This window comes from Aotus nancymaae, unplaced genomic scaffold (assembly GCF_030222135.1).
Source record: "Aotus nancymaae isolate 86718 unplaced genomic scaffold, 86718_ANA_hifiasm-v0.15.2.pri h1tg000032l_0, whole genome shotgun sequence".
Classification (NCBI taxonomy): domain Eukaryota; kingdom Metazoa; phylum Chordata; class Mammalia; order Primates; family Aotidae; genus Aotus; species Aotus nancymaae.
Window position 1 is genome coordinate 6,669,947 of NW_026988445.1, and position 20,801 is coordinate 6,690,747.

At 44.2% G+C, this 20,801-nt stretch overlaps 1 protein-coding gene across 4 annotated transcripts in view; it reads left to right on the plus strand.

Moving 5' to 3' along the window:
- TGFB2 (transforming growth factor beta 2) overlaps nucleotides 1–20,801 on the plus strand; it is a 92,428-nt gene that overhangs the window by 47,196 nt on the left and 24,431 nt on the right. For all 4 annotated transcript variants that reach the window (XM_012459684.3, XM_021677281.2, XM_012459682.3 and 1 more), the window contains one exon: nucleotides 9,223–9,386. In XM_012459684.3, coding sequence (XP_012315107.1) covers nucleotides 9,223–9,386 — 164 coding nt within the window. The remainder of the gene's footprint in view (nucleotides 1–9,222; nucleotides 9,387–20,801) is intronic.

Consider the following 20,801-nt stretch of genomic DNA (forward strand, 5'->3'; position numbering starts at 1 on the left):
TTGGAATAGAAACTAGAAACCCCATGTCTGACACAGTTCGAGAAAACTAAACACCATGGGCCGGCACCACTGTTATTTTACTTTTTTTGCACAGTGTAAGAAGGAGCCCAAACACTCATGCTGACAGTACGCACAGTCTCAAATAGCAGTTAGATGAAGGCCAAGTCACATAAGCTGATGCTGACACAATTAGACTCACCATTGCCAGCAGCTCATCAAGTCTGATACCATCCCCCTCTCGGAGACTCTGTCTCTACATAGCAGATGCTCTGGTGCTGTGTTACATTTAATAGGTGGGATGGCCGCAGAGAAAATCAGAAACCACCGCTGATGCGCTGTTTATTTCTCAGTCATTTTATGTTAAATTGCTGTGACTTGAATGTCAGCAGTGTTTGGGATGTGGTAGTGAAATAAAATCCATATCTAGTGTGCCAAGACAAATTTCAGAAAACCCCAAAACACAATTGTCTTGGTTTCTTGCTGGCTGTGTCTGTGCACACACACATAGTAGCTAGTTTATTGCCCTCCAACCACTTGGTGGGTCGCTTGTCTTGCCACACTCTGGGGGATGGCTAATGAACCCCAAACTACTTCCTTCAAAGCTGGGGATGTCAGGAATGAGGGGCCACTACACACTCATTAAGCATGTCAGAAGTCCACCCCAGTCACTGCTGAGCTGCAGGAAAAGTGCAGTCATTTCTGGAGAGGGAAATGGGGAGTTTGTTCTGTTCACTCCAGGGGCTTGGGAATAAGAGCCAGGGGATACCACTGAGAACAGCAGCACGAGGCACCAATGTATGGGGATCTGAAAGACTCCGGGCAATACTGGTATTAGTAAAGTGCCTCTCACTGGGAAACTTTCACACTGTGTGAGCCCCCAGGTCTCCAAATTGCGTCACTCTCTTAGGGAGTATCCATGAAAATACTATGACCTTGCATTAAAGTTTTTCAAGCTTTATTGCAAGGTCAAACTTACTTCTAGTAGAGGAGGAGCTGCTGCCTTGTTATTTTATTTTTATTTTGCTGCCACCTTCCTCCATCGAATGTGTTGGTATTTCTGCCTGGGGTGGTAGTCATGCCTTCAACTCAGGGCTCCTTTGCACAGAAGGCAGGATATTGTACTGAAAAGCTCTTGATTCAAAGGCCAGCCTCACTTTGACTTTAGCCCAAAGTTATTTTACTTTCCTCACTCTTAATTTCTTTGTCTGTGAAATGGGGATTATTAAAAAAGGCCTTTGCAGTGATGAAGTTAGGAAAGCTATTATAAAATGAGAAGGGGACGTGAAACAGAATTCTCAGTCTGCAGTGAGATCAGGTCATTCTTTCTGGAGTAGGGAAGGTAGGATGGACATTATTTATTCCTCTCTGGCTAGTTCATGACACTGAGTAACCAGAAGGGAAGCTTGGTCAAGTGCATTGTGGTTAGACCATCATAGTCTAGGGCAGAAGTTCTCAAACTTGAGTATAAAAAAGAATCACCTACTATTCACCCAGTAGGTATAGTATGGAACCAAGTAGCAAACGTATTAAAAAGCCCCTCAGGTGATTCTGATTCAGGGGGTCAGTGAACAAATACCTAATTAACAGAGTGGGATTTAGGGAAGAAAAACCATTTTTGGAGGCTCCATTTGTGGAGAGCATTAAAATGAGCATGATGTAACAGCAGGCTGGAAGTGAGCTGCGAGGCCGTCTAGCTCACCTGCTGCCACATTCAGGAAGCCCCATTGCATCTTGCAGGACAGAGTGCAGCTTGTGATACACATGCTATTCCAGTGAGACCAGTGAGGTGTGATCTCTCACAACCTTGAAAGAGAGTGAGTCATTTTTTTTGACTCTTCTAAATTATTAGAAAATTATTTTTATATCGAGTCGAACTATGGCTCCTTGGCTATATAGAAAGTAAGTCCCTGAAATATTTGAAATCCCTTAAGGGATTTGATATCTCTAAGTCTTCCCTTCTTCAGTCTGAGTATTACCAGTTTCTTTCAGTGAGGGCTGCTGATCCTGCCTGCACATTAAAATCATCGGAGGAACTTAGAACTACGTCCACCCCAGCCAATTAACTAGACTGCAAGGGCGTTCAACCCAGGCATCGGGATTTTCAAAGTTCCTTGGTTGATTCAAACGTGCAGTCAAGGCAGACTATTACTCCAAATCATAGAGGAATCCTATTTTTCTAGTTTAAGAGCTTTAGAACTCTTCCCCTTTTATCTGTCTTACTCTTTTTTCTAGGTATAAAGCCTGATCAAAAGTTTAGGTGCTTGGGCCAGGTGCAGTGGCTCATGCCTGTAATCCCAACACTTTGGGAGGCTGAGGTGAGTGGATCACCTGAGGTCAGGAGTTCGAGACCAGCCTGGCCAATATGGTGAAACCCCATCTCTACTAAAAATACAAAGAATTAGCCAGGCATGGTGGTGGGTGCCTGTAATCCCAGCTACTCAGCAGGCTGAGACAGGAGAATTGCATGCATCTGGGAGGCAGAGGTTGCAGTGAGCCGAAATCACTCCATTGTATTCCAGCCTGGGTGACAGAGGAAGACTCAGTCTCAAAAACAACAACAACAAAACTTTAGGTGCCCTTTTGTCTTTCTGTATTTCTTTGTAGATTTCTTTTCTTTTGTCCTATATTTCAGGGGCTCTCAAATGTTAGGGTAAATAGGAATTGCTCAAGAAGTTTGCTAAAGTGCAGACCACCATTCGCACTCTTTGAGAAAGACTTATATAGGATCCATACATCCACTGCAATCGGCAGAACCTGTGCTGCCTTGTAGGCCTTGTGCAGTTATTCCCCTAGGAGGGGGACTAGCTTGGATTTGCTGTTCAGGTAATTGGTGAGTAGTACCTCAGGCAGGAGGATAAACAAAACCTTCAGGCCACTACCAATTCCGTTCACACCCACACCTTCTGTGTTTCACTTTGAACTACTGACCTTTCTGGCTTATCTTGGAAAATCCCCAAGGACACTGAGACCAGTGCTCATCTGTCCTTCAGGACTGTGGTCAGTGCTGACTCCAGGAAAGCTGATATTAGACACTAAGGTCTCCTTCTTTTCCCCTGGACTTTACTAATGTGCTTTTAATTGTTAACTAGCACTGGTTTCACCAGCTAGGAGTCAACCAATATGTAGTCACACATTGGTTCTCAAACTTTGATGAGACGGTGCATCAGACTTTCCTGGATGATTGGCATTTATCACAGATTCCCAGGTGAGGCTGATGCCGTGGGCTGGGAACCTCACTTTAAGAATCACTGCTTTGGCCGGACGCGGTGGCTCATGCCTGTAATCCCACCACTTTGGGAGGCCGAGGTGGGCGGATCATGAGGTCAAGAGATCTAGACTATCCCGGCCAACATGGTGAAACCCCGTCTCTACTAAAAATAGAAATATTAGCCGGGTGTGGTGGCAGGTGCCCGTAATCCCAGCTACTCGGGAGGCTGAGGCAGGAGAATTGCTTGAACCCAGGAGGCGGAGGTTGCAGGTGAGCTGAGACCTCACCATTGCACTCCAGCCTGGGTGACAGAGCAAGATTCCATCTAAAAAAAATAGTCCTAATATGAACATTGTAGTGAGAGGTGAAATTGCTTGATGCAGAGCTGTTTGGTGAAAAGATAGGATTCTCTTGTCCCCCTTTCTGATGATGATAGGTTTATATAAAACAGGTGAAATATGAAAGGATAGTGGTGGGGAGTCTGTGAGAACTTTGGTGACTTTAATTTCTCCCTGTGCAGGAAAAAGGATTCGAGTAGATAGCGTCCTGTATAAACTGCCCCAGGACACTCAGCTCCTCCTGTTCTTTCTCTCCTCTTCTAATTAAGTCTGTCAGGCAGGCAGAGCACTCTCTCTCAGGGGCATTCATGAAAGGCCCACTGACCACTTGGCAGCTTTGCTGCGGGATGGGAAAGGAGGCAGGGAGGGAACTGTGTCGAAATTTATGCTAGACCCAGCGCTCCAACTTTCCATCTGCTTACTTATGTAATCCTGACAATACGATCCAATACAGATGAGGTAGAAAATTATTTACTTCATTATATAGACAAAGAAACAGGCTCAGAAAAGCCAGATAATGTCCCTGCTGCCACATAGCTACGAACTGGTTGATTCAATTCAACCAGTTCATTCTTAACTGGATTAGAATTCAGATAGCCTCGGAGGTCCTTCAGTACATAAGAATCCTATAACTATCTGAGGCTTTGGCAGGGCTAGCTACAAAATTTGCAGAATCCTTTTTCAATAGGAAAATATGGGGCCTCTTGTTCAAAAAGAAGGAAAAGGAGTTCTATTAAAGATGCGAAAATATAAAACCTTTTCCTTTGTCCCATGGCCTCCCTCTCTCCGTCTCTCTCTCACTCTAAGTGTCATGGTGTTTTTTTATGTGCTTTTTAATATTGTGCTTGCTTGGGCATGGGGATGCTCCCAGAGTGACAAGAGACTCTTACGGGGACCTGAGACCCTGCCCTGCAACTTGGAACATGCAGCCCACCAGCTGCTGGGGTCCCCCTGCCACAAGCCCGCAAGATTCATGATGCATTGAGCCAGGTATCTCCTTTCCCATGGGACTGCCACTTCAACCCGTAGAATTGGAAACTCTGCACTGGGATGTGCTTGGGACCTGGATTAAGAGGGTGCACTAAAATCTCAGAAATCACCCACTGAAGAACTCATTCATGTTACCAAAAAGCACCTGTACCCCAGAAAGTATTGAAAAAAAATTTTAAAAAGGAGTGGGTGAGAGACATGCTTCTAACTGAGTTGCCCCCTGAACACACTGTGGCACTAACAGCTTGTGGTGGGGACAGCTGCCACCAGGCCCTGCCCTGAAATGGCATGGGTTGTGTGCCTGACCCCAACTCTCGCTGGATAGAGGAAAACAGTGGCCACTGGGTGGGCCAGGGAAGGCCGGGTGAGACTGGGGACACCAGAGGGCAAGGGGTAGGAGGCAGAGTGTCCTGGGCAAGTGGACAGGTGACGGGAGGTGGGATGGCATAGGCCTGAGGTCCCCAGCCCTCTGTGCATGCTCCATTGTCCTATAAGACTTCACTTACAAAGCATCAATTCAAAGATAAAACGATTGAGGATTTCAAAATGGTGACTGTAGATGCCACAGAGCACTAAATTCAAGTATGAGACCTTTCTGAGGATGGAGACCCTGTGCACCTGTGCTGGCCACACGCTCGCGAAGTGCACCCTGGGCTGTGGAGAAAAACTATAAGGAAAGATTTGTGAGTTCAGGGTGCTTACATACAATTAAGTTAGTGAAGTATTTGGAGCAGGTACAAGTCAACATATAATGTTTATACAGTAGTATGTGATTAAGCGCTGTATTTAAGCTTTTTGTATACTGTTACTTTGGAAATCAGTGACCAGTTAGATTTTCTCAGCTTTTTTCCCTCTTTTCCTTCTCCGAAATATGATTTTACAGGCATGTGTGGCCAGAGTTGAGGTGAGGGGGACACCACTCGATGACATACTGGAATCTTCTATGTGCAAAATTTTCCCTGGGAGGAAGGCCCATGAGAAAGCCTGGGAGGAGGACCAGAATCGGCCTCCTGGTATGAAATCCAAACGGTTGAAGGAAAATCGATTTGATTGAACTGAAAAAGTAGGTCAGAAATTGAGGGAAGGAGTGGGCCAGGATGTGAGTGTGGATAAGTTGGCAAAGGTCAAGCTCAAGTACCTGACCACCTGGCAATGGAATAGGAGCTGGGATGCGAATTACAGAGGACTTGAGAGAGAACTCCCATTCCAAAGGGGGAAATGAGTTCTTGGAGGAAGCAGAGGAAAAAGCTCCATCCCTCCAAGACTAAGTGGGTGGATCAGAGCTGCACAAGCCATTAAACACCTACCCCGCACTCCGTAAGTGGAGGGCGGGAGCCTGCCGCGTCCGACTGGGCGTCGAGGGGCCTTTTTGGGTCCCCCTGCTCCCTGTAGCCATAGGCGTTTATGAAGTAAAGGCAGGGTCACAGACTGTGCCACAGCAATTTGCAGCAAATTTGTCTTTCCAAATGAGGAGGCATTTGGCCAGTTGCTCACGTTCCTCAGCCAGGCAGGGGGCTTGTGACCCAGAGCAGATGACAGCACAGGACAGCTGGCATCGACCCCTGGAAGGAGTAGTCAGTTCTTCGGTTGACGGTTTTTACCGCGCTAGCCTATGCCGGAGCAGGAGCACAGAGGGAAGGCTGCCGGTTCCTCCTGGCCTGGCCTGGCCGCCTCGCTGTGGTTACAAGACCAAAGCGGAGTGGCTGATGGGGGCTGCTCAGCAGTGCTTTCACTGTGTGTATTAGCTACTTCTACTTATAAAACAAAAACCAAAAATGCAGATTTGTGTTATTAGACAGTTGAAATCTAAACAGCCTAAATGCTTATAAGAGCCAGAGGGGAGGAGGGCTGTTTGCCAATGTATAGGAAGCCCAGCTGAACAACTCTACTTAACGAGCGAGCTACTCCTGTAAATATTTGCAAACGCCCCTTCAAAGCTCAAAAGCCTAGGACAGGATCATTGGATGATTTGCTTAGAAGAAGAAGAAACAAAATTGACCTCATGGTCCGAGGCAGCCATAAAAAGAAAGAGTGTGGATGGGCAGAGGACCAGAAAAGGGAGAAAAAAATGGTCCAAAGTTTAATAAACACAAAAGAGATAAAAATAAATCTCAAGAGCACTTATTTACAAACTTGATAGAAGGATAAGATTGAGGCGGATGGGTGTGAAAGATGGGTGTTTGTGAAAGTGGAAGAGGCCTGCAGGGATTCCACTGAAAGGGGGAAAATGAATGAGATGTTTATTCTTCCTAACGACAGGAAACACGCTAAATTAGCTTCGCTCTTCCATGCGCCTTCAAAGATGTTTGAAGCTTCTGCTGTCTAATGCAGAGGCTATGTGAAGATGAATGCATCATCAGCCTATGGAAGGTTTTGGCCAAGAGGGTGTGCAAAGCCAGAGAGCCTGGCCCTAGACCGGCCTAGGGTTCTCTGGGCGTCCAGCCTGTTTTTTTCAGCTGAGCTGGTCAGCATAGTACCAGCCGTTCCAATCATGGGGGCGGGCATATTTCGGAGGAGAAAAAGTTCTATTTGTTCTCAGCAGCTACCTTGTCAACATGCTGTGCTAGGGGGCTCCAAAAGCCTTTCTGCGCGGACTGGTCCTCCCTAGCCGGGAAGCTGCCTAGTTTGCAGTGGGATGCACTGGGGCATCACCATGTCTGCATGAATACTTTTTTACTCTGAAACCTGGATACTTTGGATTTTTGGGGTTTTTTGTTTGTTTGTTTGTTTCTGAGACTTCTGACTCATGGGTTACAAAGCCTCAATTCACACAGTCATTTTATGAACCAGTATGGAGCAGACTGGTGTCGAAATCCTTGCTTTCTCCGTGAGGCTGTGTTCTGAGAGTCACACTTATATAGGCGAAGGAGAAGGGTTGGGAGAAAGTTCCTATGAAGGAAAAAATTCAGGGCTCTTAAGGAGAGAACATGTTGGTGTGTTCCTAGCATCTTTTTTTCTTCAGTGTACTCGTCAGGGCATGGATTTCCCCAAGAAATCACGGAAGGTATTCATTTCTATTTTAAGATCGGCGAGATGGCTCATTTATTTAATAAGAAGTTAGCATTGCCAACAGTCAGATGCCTGAGTCTTTCAAGAGACTCCTGTTGATGACCAACTATGCAAATAGGATATTTGGTGAACTCCATGTATACAGAACCCTGTTCCAGATACATGGGAAAGAAGAAAGACTTGGCAAATGCAGGCTCTGCCCTCAAGATTCTTAAAATTTCACAGGGGGAACAAAATAAACAAATGTAATGCAGAAGTCATAAAAACATTTATAAAGACACATGAACAACTGTGAATGATTATTTGCAATAAAATCAGATAATTGAAGAGTGAGTAGAAAGAAATGGAGCCACCAGAGTTGGATGGAACATCTGGAAGCGGGAGAAAGAGTGTCCAGGAGATTCTGGAAGAAGATTGTAGAAACATACCTGCAACAAGTGGTCTGCACAGTGTAGGTGCTTAATAAATGAATATTGTATTTGAAAGTGTGGAGTTAGAATAGGACCTGCTCTGGTCTTGGTATAGCCTCAGTTGCATATTCAAAGGCATTGGCAGATTACTAAAAAGAATCCCAGCAAAACCCTAAAGTAACCCAGGAGCTTTATTGATTGATTGATTGATTCATTCATTCATTTTTGAGATGGAGCCTCACTCTGTTGCTCAGGCTGGAGTGTAGTGGTGCTATTTGGGCTCACTGCAACCCTCGCCCCTGGGGTTCAAGAAGTTGTCCTGCTTCAGCCTCTGGAGTAGCTTGGATTACAGGCATGTGCCACCACACCTGGCTAATTTTTTATTTTTAGTAGAGATGGGGTTTCACCATGTTGGCCAGGGCTGGTCTCAAACTCCTGATCTTAAGTGGTCTGCCTGCTTCGGCCTCCTAAAGTGCTGGGATTACTGGGGTGAGCCACTGCACCTGGGCTTCCCAGGAGCTTTAAATTGTCATATACTATCAGCAACTCTGTATTTTACCTGGTTTAGAACTGAAGGAATTTGTGCCGATTCTTTTTCTTGGTTAGCTAGGATGACCTCCCACCAACAGACATTATCCTGAATAAAGAATTTTAATACTAGAGCTGGTATAGGCTAGTATGTGGGCTACGCTTTTGTTTATTCAGATTTCCTCCTTATAACTTGACTAGAGATTATGTTAAATCATACGTGTGTGAAAAACTAAAATATGAAAGCCAAAAGAGATTCGATACATGAACCCAGTTAGAAGAAGATTATTTGGATGCCAAACTTTCAAGGAAAAAAAATACATGGGCAAACTGCTTGCCATTAGGAACTATTTTCTTGGCACATCTGATTAAAGTGTATGCAGGCCTGACAGCTCTCTCCAGTCATCAACTGTCATAAACTTGTTCCAATTCAAAACCATCTAGGATTTTCCACCACTCTGTCAACCTTCAAAGGATGGGGTTAACTGCATGCTTTCAAATAGAGTTGGAAGTGGTTTGTTAATCTCTATTAATTTGCTGCTCCTGTAACTAAATGCACATGTTTATTTTATTTCTTCTTTTTCTGGGTAAATTGTTAATGGTGCCAAATTGGCCATCGGAAACTTAATCATTCTGTAGATAGTTCCCTTATGGTTTCTTGGGATTATCTCACACTATGGTCTTTTTTGAAAGTACAATGGATTTTATCATTTTCAATGATTGCCCTAACTTTTTACAGATGCCATCCCGCCCACTTTCTACAGACCCTACTTCAGAATTGTCCGATTTGATGTCTCAGCCATGGAGAAGAATGCTTCCAATTTGGTGAAAGCAGAGTTCAGAGTCTTTCGTTTGCAGAACCCAAAAGCCAGAGTGCCTGAACAACGGATCGAGCTGTATCAGGTAATGTTCATTTGGGGTATTTTTTTTTTTTGAGACAGAGTCTCTCTCTCTGACACAGGCTGGAGTGCAGTGGCATGATCACAGCTCACTGTAATCCTGAACTCCTGGGCTCACTCCTCTTGCCTCAGCTTCCCAAGTCACTGGGACTGCAGAGTGCACCACCACACCCAGCTATATTTTTAAAAAACTTTTTGTAGATATGGAGTCTCACCGTGTTGCCCTGGCTGGTCTGGAACTCCTGGCCTCAAGTGATCTTCCTGCCTTGGCCTCCCAAAATTTGGGGATTACAGACATGAACCACCATGCCTGGTTCATTTAGGTTGTTTTAGTGGGCAATCAGTTTAAGGTCTTAGAGTAAAAGAATTCTAGTGTCTTAGATTTTCTTAGCTGATATATAAGTCATTCTATAAATTCACAATCATGATATAGACCCTCATTTGCTATTACTGTTACAGTAATGGCTTGTTCCTAATCACTCAGGAAGGAAGAACCTTTAGAATGAAGTGTTGAAGCTCTGAGCACACTTCATGTTGCATGAACAGCTGGGGTGTATGTACTCTTGAGGGGGTTTGCTTCCAGAAGTCAACGCCTTAAACTGGAAAGTCAGATAACATAGGTCCAATTCCTTCCTGAGGAGTGGTCAGCTGACCTTCCTTTTCTCATTCTATGGCTGTTTCTTTCTCCTTTTCTATGATTTCTTCTTTTTCTATTGTCTTCTGTCTTCCTGTCTTTTTCACTTTCTTCTTCCTCTCTTTGCAAGCTTCTCTTTTTTTCTAAGATGGAGTTTCACTCCGTCGCCAGCCTAGAGTGCAGTGGTGTGATCTCAACTCACTACAACCTCCACTTCCCAGGTTCAAGTGATTCTCCTGTCTCAGCCTCCCGAGCAGCTGGGATTACAGGCACGCACCACCACACCCAGCTAATTTTTGTATTTTTAGTAGAGACAGGTTTCTCCATGTTGGCCAGGATGGTCTCGATCTCTTGACCTCGTGATCCGCCTGCCTCGGCCTCCCAAAGTTCTGGGATTACAGGCGTGAGCCACTGCGCCCAGCCTGCAACCTTCTGTCTCTTTATTAACCTTATTCCGTTTCCTTTTCCTTTCTAATTCTACTTACTCTCTCCAATCCACCCACCCAATACACACACACACACACACACACACACACACACACACACCCCCTTCTGGGTACCCCTTTCCTCCATTTGGACATCCCTGACGTCTACTGTTCTCATATTTCTAGTAGAGTGGAGTTGGTGGGCAGCTGTGTTAAATTATAATGATGATGATGTTGAAATGGTAACTTACTGAGATTTTCAGAGATGTTCTTAAAAGCTTGTTACCTGAGTGTAGTCCACAGGGCATTTGCATCAGCATTACCTAGGGGCTATGAGAAATGTAGATTCTCAGGCCCCACCCCACACTTTACAGAATCAGAATCTCCATTTAAGATTCCCAGGTGCTTCTTGTGCACATTAAAGGACCACTTGACAAATCCTGAGTCTGGTGCAGCCTTGTAAACAGGCAACTTAATATATCCTGGTGCTGTATGAACGGTGGTACTCACATATAGGGTATAGGTGGGGAAATTTCACCAGGGAGCTGACATTTCGGTGAGGCCTTGAGAAATATCTATTAAAACAGGATGAGGGATCCTCATTCTTGGTAGGAAGAGCAGCCAGTGCAAAGACAGTCTTGAATGGGCTTGCTGAGGGTACCTGGTGCATGGATGGCACTCAGTGCCCGGAGGTGAGGAGAGACCGGGGAGAAGGTGGCTCTCCAGGGAGAGTGTGTAGAATGACACTACAGAGGATTAAGAACAAACCCCTTGGGATCCCCGTGATAAGGGGTAGTAGATATGTATGACAATATGATTAAAACATGGGATTCCTTGAGAAAAAGAAATTGGCATCTATGTGCAGAAACCTCTAGTTTCTCTGGACTCTAATCATATGGAAATTTGGATAATTAGGATCAAAATTTTCTTTGTATTTATTGTGAGAATGGAGAACTACCATACAAATGTATATGAGACCTGAAGAATAGTTTAAAATACTTAAAGCAGTCGTTTTGTTTTCTTTTTCTGTTTTTTGAGACAGCGCCTTGCTCTGTGGTCCAGGCTAGAATGCAGTGATGCAATCATAGCTCACTACAACCCTCAACTTTCAGGGCTCAAACGATCAGACAGTTGTCCGTCACCACGCCTAGCTAATTTTTTTTTAAATTTTTAGTAAAGACGGGGTCTTGCTTTGTTGTCCAGTCTGGTCTCAAACTCCTGAGCTCAAGAGATTGTCCCACCTCGGCTTCCCAAAGCCCTGGGATTACAGGCATGAGCCACTGTGCCTGGCCCCAGTTTGAACTCAAACGAGCCAGAAAACAAGAGGTCATATTAATGACCCAGTTTTAAAGTACTAGTTCACATGTGTGTTCATGAAGAATTATTCTTTCTTATTTAAATGGGTTCTCAAGAACTTGTTTTTGGAGACCTTTAAATCCTAACTTGCATTCTGGGTAGCACCAATGGGCCAGCCGTTGCTTATCACCTCCAGGTCAGACAGGTCATGCTTGTGTGACCAGACGCTATGCTGAGCTCAGACGCTATGCTGAGCAAACAATCCGAAGTATTGTTCCCGGTGATACTCATAGCTATTCTATGAAGTTTGCACAATGAAGTATTCTTTTTGTTTTTTTTGAGATGGAGTCTCACTCTTGTTGCCCAGGCTAGACTGAGTGCAATGGCATGACCCTGGCTCACTGCAACCTCCGCCTCCCTGGTTCAAGCGATTCTCCTGCCCCAGTCTCCCGAGTAGCTGGGATTATAGGCACCCGCCACCATGCCTGGCTAATTTTTTTGTATTTTTAGTAGCGATGCGGTTTCACCATGTTGCCGAGGCTGGTCTCGAACTCCTAACATCAAATGGTCCACCGACCTCGGCCTCTCAAAGTGCTGGGATTACAGGCGTCAGCCACTGCGCCCAGCTTGAAGTATTCTTTCTGCTATTATAGTCTTTCTCCATTTCACAGAGAATGATGCTAAATCCTAGAGAAATTAAGTAACTTGGCCAGGGTCACACAGGTAGGAAATGGCAGGGCTGGGATACAAACCCACCTCTGACTCCCAAGTCCCTCCTGCTCCTCACTACATACTATGCTATTCCTAGCAAATTTTCCCCTTTCTCTTACCCTCGGGATCAGCCAGAATAGAATAATAATAAGACAAACTAGGCTAGAGGATGAAATAATATTTGGAGGGAAAGCAAAAACTGGTTCCTATGAAAAAAAGCCAGATTAAGGGTAGCCAGATAAATTATAAGATGATTTAAACAAACAAAAAACATGATTATGTCTCCCTTTTTTTTTTCTCTTTTTTACCAATGTAATCACTCTTAAATTTCCTTCTGTACTGACGACAGCCTCATAGGTTGCTCTCTTTGGTCCTACTTTAGTTACATGACTTCAGTAAATTGAAGGCAGGGTCTCCTGGATCTCATTGCCTGTAATGTAAGCTGCTAAGTCACTATTATTTTGTGGCCCCTTGACCCTGTCCTCTGAAGAGTAGCCTCTGCCAGCAGGCTCGCCAATGACTGTTTTCTTTCCAGAGCCCATCTCATCTCCAGGAAAGGGTGTTTCTCTTGAGGCTGGCAACTTAGAGGACCTTAGTGAGTTCTTAGTGGATGTGTCTCAGTGGTTTCTGCAGCACCGGCTGCTCCATGACTCAAGCAGCAAGATCTGCATGGCTTAGAGTCCTTCGGTTGAAAGAGGAACAGCCCAAGATGGAAGCTTTTAGTTTAGAGAGGCATGGGCATGTTCGCTGTCACTAAACATGGGCATCTGGAAGAAGAAAGTTATAGCAGAAAAACATAAAACAATAGCATTTTTAAAATCTTTCTGGGGCTCAGCCATACACGTGCTGAAACACAGACAAGGTCTAGAGAGCAAGTCAAAGAGATTCCTGAACACCCGAAAAGAAGACAAAGCACACGCGCCGTTGACAGATCGGAAGGGCAGCCTCTTGCTTTTTATTGTTTCAACTAGGTTGATTATCTGGAGGACCGCAGGAAATCAGAAGCACTGAGTTAAAAGAAGAGGGCTTGAGGAAGATGACCTGACAGCAGCAGCAGGTCCTTTAGACCAGCAGTCCCCAACCTTTTTGGCACCAGGGACCAGTTTTGTGGAAGACAATTTTCCACGGAGCATTACTTTTATTGTGCACTTTATTTTATTGTAATATATAATGTAACAATTATACAACTCACCATAATGTAGAATCAGTGGCAGCCCTGAGCTTGTTTTCCTGCAACTATACGGTCCCATCTGGCAGTGATGGGAGACGGTGTCAGATCATCAGGCGTTAGATTCTCATAAGGAGCGCGCAACCTAGATTCCTCACGTGTGCAGTTCACAATAGGGTTCCTGCTCCTTTGAGAATCTAATGCCACTGCTGATCTGGCGGGGTGGAGCTCAGGCGTTACTGCAAGCAATGGGGAGTGGCTGTAAACACATATGGAGCTTTGCTTGCTTGCCTGCTGCTCACCTCCTGCTGTGTGGCCCGGTTCCTAATGGGCCATGGACCGGTACCGTCCAGATTTGGACTAAAAATTTCAGCCAGTGCATCACAGTAATGCTATCTCAGATTATCAGGTTACAGAAGCAATGCCTGTTGTGGACAAGTTTTCTAAATCTTACCCTGTTGATAATTAACCCACCCTTCATCTCCTTGGCTTCCTGTCTGGCTTCTGACTTTTGCTTCTGGCTCCTTTATTTGGAGTCCCATTTTTAGCATGGTGTTCTCCAACTTTCCTCTTGTCTCCAGCTGCCATTTGGAGGTCTTTGTAGTCTTTGGTAATAAACTCCCATCTCTCCCATTGCAGGAATTGATGCCTATGATAATAGCATTGAATTATGAAGATGAGGCTAAATTATAGTCAGGAAACTGAACACATGCAATAAATTTTACAGAGTTTCACATCCAAAATTGCTGAAATATTATTTTGAAAAAAAAAAAAAGACTTGGTGCTTAAATGGGCAGATCTTGAGCTATTTGGAAAGCTCAGCTCTTCAGAAGAACAAAGCCTCTGGAGTTCTTGGATACCTTTTGATTACTGTGTTACTTGACACTCAGTTGGCATCCTACTCCCTAGAGGAAGACAGGGTGACTATGAAAAGGTTCTCAGGTTGTTTACATGGTTGTATGGATGACTTATCAGGATTCTTCAGGACACTGATTTTCCGCAGGAGGAGAGTATGTATGTATGTGCATGTGTGCACACATGCCTGTGAACTTACATGTGAGCATTGGCACTCCCCCACGTTTTGAGCTCCCCTAAGTTTTGAATCCCTTTGAATCTTTTACAAAGACTAACCACAGTTCCCTTCAAGGAGATTCTGATTTTCCCTAGAAAGGAAAATGAGAGTTGCCTGGGCACAGATGTTGGTTTCAAAAAGCTCTCCTGGTGATTCACATGTGATTGTTCAGATTTGGATCTTCCAATTGGAATTCACAGATTTAAAGTATAGCCCAAGATTTTTGGGTCATTCTGTCTCATAAAAATGCCTCCAGGCATTCTTTATATAGAGTCATAATATGAGACTGGATGGACCTGGGATAGCAATTCTATACATGAGTTCAGGGTTTGTCTTGTCCAGAGCTGTGGAGGTCTGTTGTTTCTCTCCATCTGGGATAGTTAGGGCACCCATGCCTCTGTGGAAGTCACTCTGAGCTTGGCTAAAACTAAAAAGCTTGTGAACTTCAGATTCTCCTTTCCCTCCCCTCTCTACAGAACAGTCTGTCAGAACATTAATGAATGATAGTAAAATAAAATCTTTCTGTCCTGTTTTCTCTAACCTCTTTCAAGTTAACAAACTCTAAGTAGCATCTACTGGTGTGATCAAGATATGGCTTCCCATGTATGCCAGTAGTGAAGAGATTCTGAAAGGGATAAAGTTCTCTGACAGAGGGAGGGAAAGAGGAGAAAACAAAGATGAAAAATTTTTAGATAGTAACGATCCTTGCCATATTTTTAAAGCTTTATGCCACAAGCAGCCTTTATTTCAATATGTTCAGATAAAACTCCAGTGCTCTAGGAATGCCTTCAAACCCATGATTGTTGTTATAGCTCTCAGCCTATCTGTAAAGTTGAACACATAGTTTCCCCTGTATACATGATTAAAATCATGACCAGAGTTATGAGGTAGAGGGAGAGAAAATAGGAAGGAGATTTCTCTTCAAGTTAAGCATCTCCTGTAAGAGCAAGAACACCTGCCATCTTGGAGTTGGATAAAACCCCATTTACACATGAAGAAATGCCTGGGGAACCTAATGACTTATCTAAGGGTACCCATAACTTCATGGCCCTAAATAATTCTTTGGGACCACCAAAGAATACTTATATTTAAGTTTGCTAACCACAGAGGACTATCCAGTATTTCTAGTTTCTTCTGACCAACTCACACCCTTTCAATACTTCTCATTTAAAACCTTACCACCTCCAGAATAATAAGATTCATACCACTGTTTGGGTTATCTATTTGCTGTGTAACAAACTGCTTCAAAATTTTGTGGCCTCAAATAATAATCATTGTATTATACTTCAAAAGTTTTCATGGTCAGAAATTCGATCAGAGCTTGGCTGAATGTTCTGTTTCTCCATATGGCTTTGGCTGGGGGTCACTGGGTGGTATTTAGATAATAGTTGGGCTGGTCTGGAGGATTTATGATGGCTTTGTGCCTATGCTTGGAACTTTAGTAGGATGACTAGAAGGCTGGGCTCAGCTGGGCTCTCCCGCTAAGTAGTCTCAGATGTCTCCATGTGCTCTTTGCAGAAGAGTAGTCTGATTTCTTACATGGGGACTCAGGTGTGCAAATGTCTAAGGCAGAAGCCGCAAGTCCTCTTAAAGACTAAACCCAAAGGCTGGATGCAGTGGCTCACACCTGTAATCCCAACACTTTGGGAGGCCAAGGCAGGTGGATCGCTTGGCCCAGGAGTTCGGGCAACATGGTGAAACCCTATCTCTACCAAAAATACAAAAATTACCCAGGCATGGTGGCACACACCTGTAATCCTAGCTACTCGGGAGGCTGAGGAAGGAGAATAGCTTGAACATGGGAGGTGGAGGTTGCAGTGAGCAGAGATCACGCCACTGCACCCCGGCCTGGGTGACAGAGCCAAACTCGGTCTCACAAAAAAAAAAAAAAGAAAGAAAAAAAAATGTTAGACTCAGAAATGACACAGCATCACTTTACCTTACTCTGTTGGTCAAATGAACTACAGGGTGGCCCAGATTCAAAGGGAAAGGGAATAGATTCTATATATCAACGGGAAATGTGTCAAAGAAGTTGCAGCCATCTTTAATCTCGAACACTAACCCAGATTAAAGTAAAGTGGTGGTCAGCAGACTGTGAGCATGCACCTCCTGGGGTCAGCATCACACCTGGTGCCAGCCATCTAGAGAAAAATTAGCCTCCGCCTTCCGGTTGCTCAGGGTCTTGTGAAGAATGTCCATATAAGTGGTGTCTTTCCATGAATAAAGAGCAAAAGCGGGAGAATCCAGAGAAATGCCTCAGAACTCATTTCTGCCAGAAAGGGAGTTGTGAGAATTTGGGGGCAACTTGTCATCTTGATTGGGCTCCTTTCATGGGCAGACATGTAATTCCGAGGCACTGAGCCACGTGCCCGAATCAAGAGATTCCTTTGAACCCAACAATATTTGTTGCAGAGATATCCGAATAGATTAGATTGAAATAGGAGTGGGTTTGCTTAAGTGGTATGCATAGTTTTACGTTAGAACAACCTTCACTGTGTTTCAGTGTGTGCACTAATGCCCCGGGATTTGGTGACTACGTCTGCCCCGGGATTTGGTGACTATGTCTGTACTCCCTGTTTACCTTATTGAGGCGGCATGGCATAGTATGCAACGCTATGGGCCTTGTGACCTAAGCTTTCTTAGCAATTCCCGATTAGCTTGGGGCTTATTGTGAAGGTGAAATGAAGTAATGTCTGTGACTGCCAGGTGGGGAGTGCGTGTTCAACATGTGTGAGCTTCCTTCCTTTGCTCTTGATGCTTAGATTTTGACTTCCACATCTTTGATTCCTCCAGTAGGAAGAGCTCTCTCGTGAGTTACCTGTGAAAGTCAGTTGCCAGGTTGTTTTTAAGTTGATTTATTAGCTTCAGACCACTGAATAAAATAATACAAAAGTAACTCCCTGGGGGAAGCACAGTGATGTATTGGCTTCATACATCTTACAACATCAGGAGAAAAATCCACTAAAATATTGCCTTTTCCCTCAGTGATAGTCTCAGGTGTCTCCATGTGGTCTTCCCAGAAGAACAGTCTGACTTCTTACATGGAGACTCAAGTGTGCAAATGTCCAAGGCAGAAGCTGCAAGTCCTCTTAAAAACTAGGTCCAGAGTCTAGGCGTGGTGGCTCACACCTATAATCCCAGCACTTTGGGAGGGTGAGGCAGATGGATCGCTTGAGCCCAGGAGTTCGAGACCAGCCTGGGCAGCATGGTGAAACCCCATCTCTACTAAGAAATACAAAAATTAGCTGGGCGTGGTGCCACATGCCTGTAATCCCAGCTACTTGGGAGGCTGAGGCAGGAGAATCGCCTGAACCCAGGAGGCGGAGGTTGCAGCGAGCCGAAAGCACTGTTGTGCCACTGTTGGTGCTGCTAGAATACCATCCACCGATGGGTTCCTGTTAACCAGTAGAAGAGAAATGTGCTGAGATGAAGTCAGCTCAGTGGATTTAATGGGAACCTTAGATTTCTTGATTGGCCGGAGAAGGCACCAGCACTGTGCATTTTTACAGAGAGGCTGGGCATCTGGTTTCAGTTGAAGCCACCACTAGCATGGCAAAGGAACCCCCCTCTCTACAGAAAACTGTCAAGACTTTGGCAAGTGAAAGCACAGATGGTCCCCTACTTATGATGTTTTCAACTTTATGATGGTGTGAAAGTGACTCAGCTTACTTTTGTTCATATATATAGCATCAAGGCACAATCCCATTGTAAGTCGAGGAGCATCTGTAGAATAAAATCTGTCCTCCTATTTACTCTGATCTCTTTCCTTAGGATTTTAATGCCTTGTTGAATTTGCACTTAAACAGTACCAAGCATGTCAAATGTGATGAAATGTTTTCTAGAGGATATCAGTTGCAAGAATATATAAAACAGTGGCAAAATCCTAAGTCATTCATATCCATTTAGTTTTGGCTTCAAGTTGTATAGTAAATATTAAATGATTTTTCAGATTTGAGGGTGATAGGGTGAATTGATGTTTATGGAGGAAAATAAGTAAGCAAAGACTGTAGTGGGGGGAGTGAATCATCAGCTCCCTTTAATGGACGTTCCATATATAACATCTCTGCAAACGATTTTAAAGTGCACATTCTTAAGGCTTTATAGTCAAGTTCAGGGCAGATGGCCCAGGTAAGGGATTCTAATGCTGCAAAATTGAAAGGTGGAGTTTTTATCATACCAGGGAGCCCAGCACTAATGGGGTTAATGAAGAGTGCCCCCTTTTCCTAACCCTAAACGCATGCGTGTGCTTATTTTTGTGCATGCACACGTATATACCAACACACACACACACACACACACGGTTCAGCTTTCATTTCTCATATTGCCCAAGGGGGTGTAAAAAAAAAAGAGGTCAGCCAAAAAAACTTTCTGTTAAATTAGACTTGCAAAAGTGCTACTGAAAAAAAAAGCCAGCCAAACAAACAAAAAGCCATACTGTGCTCCCGTGGTGCAGAATTTTACAGCATACAATCTTCTTAATACCGAGCCTAGCCCCGGCGCCACATTGGAGACATACATAGCATAGTAACCCACCTAAAAAAAAAAAAAGCCGTGAAGTATAATAAACACTTTGTTTGCACAGGGCTATTAATATCTCAGGTTTTTTTCAAACTGATCGAATGGCATGCTTGCCTCATAAGGCAATTGGATTGTTATCATTTGCATTAGGTTATAATATTAGCACAAGTGTGGTAATCTTGTCAACAGACAAGACCCTCCAAAAAGTAGAATGAGCAGCTGCCCTTCTCCACTATTTTCAAACAAATATTAATGAATATGCAATAGTAACTAATAATCTTATTCTTTTTTCATAATGTGACTCAGTAACAATATTGATAGTTATCACTAATACATGCAGTGCTTACTGTATCTCATCCTTATTTTATAAGTGAGGAAACTGGGACACAGTGAAGTTCAGTAGCTTGCCTAGGCCAGGCAGCTAGGAAGAAGCAGAGCCAGGATTTGAACCCAGGCAGTCTGACCTCATGGGTCATGCTCTTGACCATGATTCCATACTAACAGAAAGAATACAGACTTCGGAGTTGATCAGGGTGGGCTCAAGGCATAGCTTTGGTCCTCTGGGGAGTCTGAGGAAGTCATGTCACTGACAATATTTCCACACCAGTAAAATGCAGGTAAATCACCTACTTGACAAAGATTTTGTAAGGCATAGAGATAATGCATGGAAACTTCTAGCACAGTATCTGTATCCTCAACGTTACTATCATTACAGTTTCCAAGCATTGGATTTGAACTTTTATAAGAAACATTCTCTGAAATTTATGGTCTGCTCAGAATCTCTTAAAAATGAATGCTCCCCCATCCCTTCTTGCTTCAGGGTCTGGCTTCTCGGTTGCTGTCCCAGGAGTTTGCTTCAGGGAGTCCTTCAAGAATATTTTCCACTCACTCAGCTTGTGGTGGTCTGATTAAGTTGCAGATGAGCAGGCCAGGCATGGTGGCTCATGCCTGTAATCCCAGCGCTTTGAGACGCCGAGGCAGGTGGATCACTTGAGGTCAGGAGTTCGAGACTAGCCTGGCCAACATGGCAAAACCCCATCTCTACTAAAATTACAAAAATTATACAGGCATGGTGGCATGTGCCTGTAATCCCAGCTACTTGGGAGGCTGAGGCAGGAGAATGACTTGAACTTGGTAGACGGAGGTTGCAGTGAGCCCAGATTGTGCCACTGCACTCCAGCCTGGGCGACAAAGTAAGAGTCCATCTCAAAAAAAAAAAAAAGTTGCAGATGAGCATCTCAGAGTGGGAAAGGAGAAGACCTTTGCAGGCAGTCAGCCTGGGTTTACCTCTTCCTCTTTCTACTTACTAGCTTTCTGGCCTTACATATCACTCCTCTCTCTGAACCTCAGTTTTTCATCTTAAAACAGAGATAACAGCTCTTGCCTAATGAGTTTCTGTGAGGAGAACACCTAGGTTAAGTGTCTGGCACGTTAGATGCAGAAGGAGTGGGTTACTGTCAGGATTTTTCTCGTCATCTTGGACATGGTTCATATTTCCCCTAAGGTTGGCTTGTGATTCTAAAACCACTCTACAGTGGTGTCAGGCATCTCTGCTTGATGAGGTCTGACCTGTTTCCTGGTTTCAGTGGGATAGA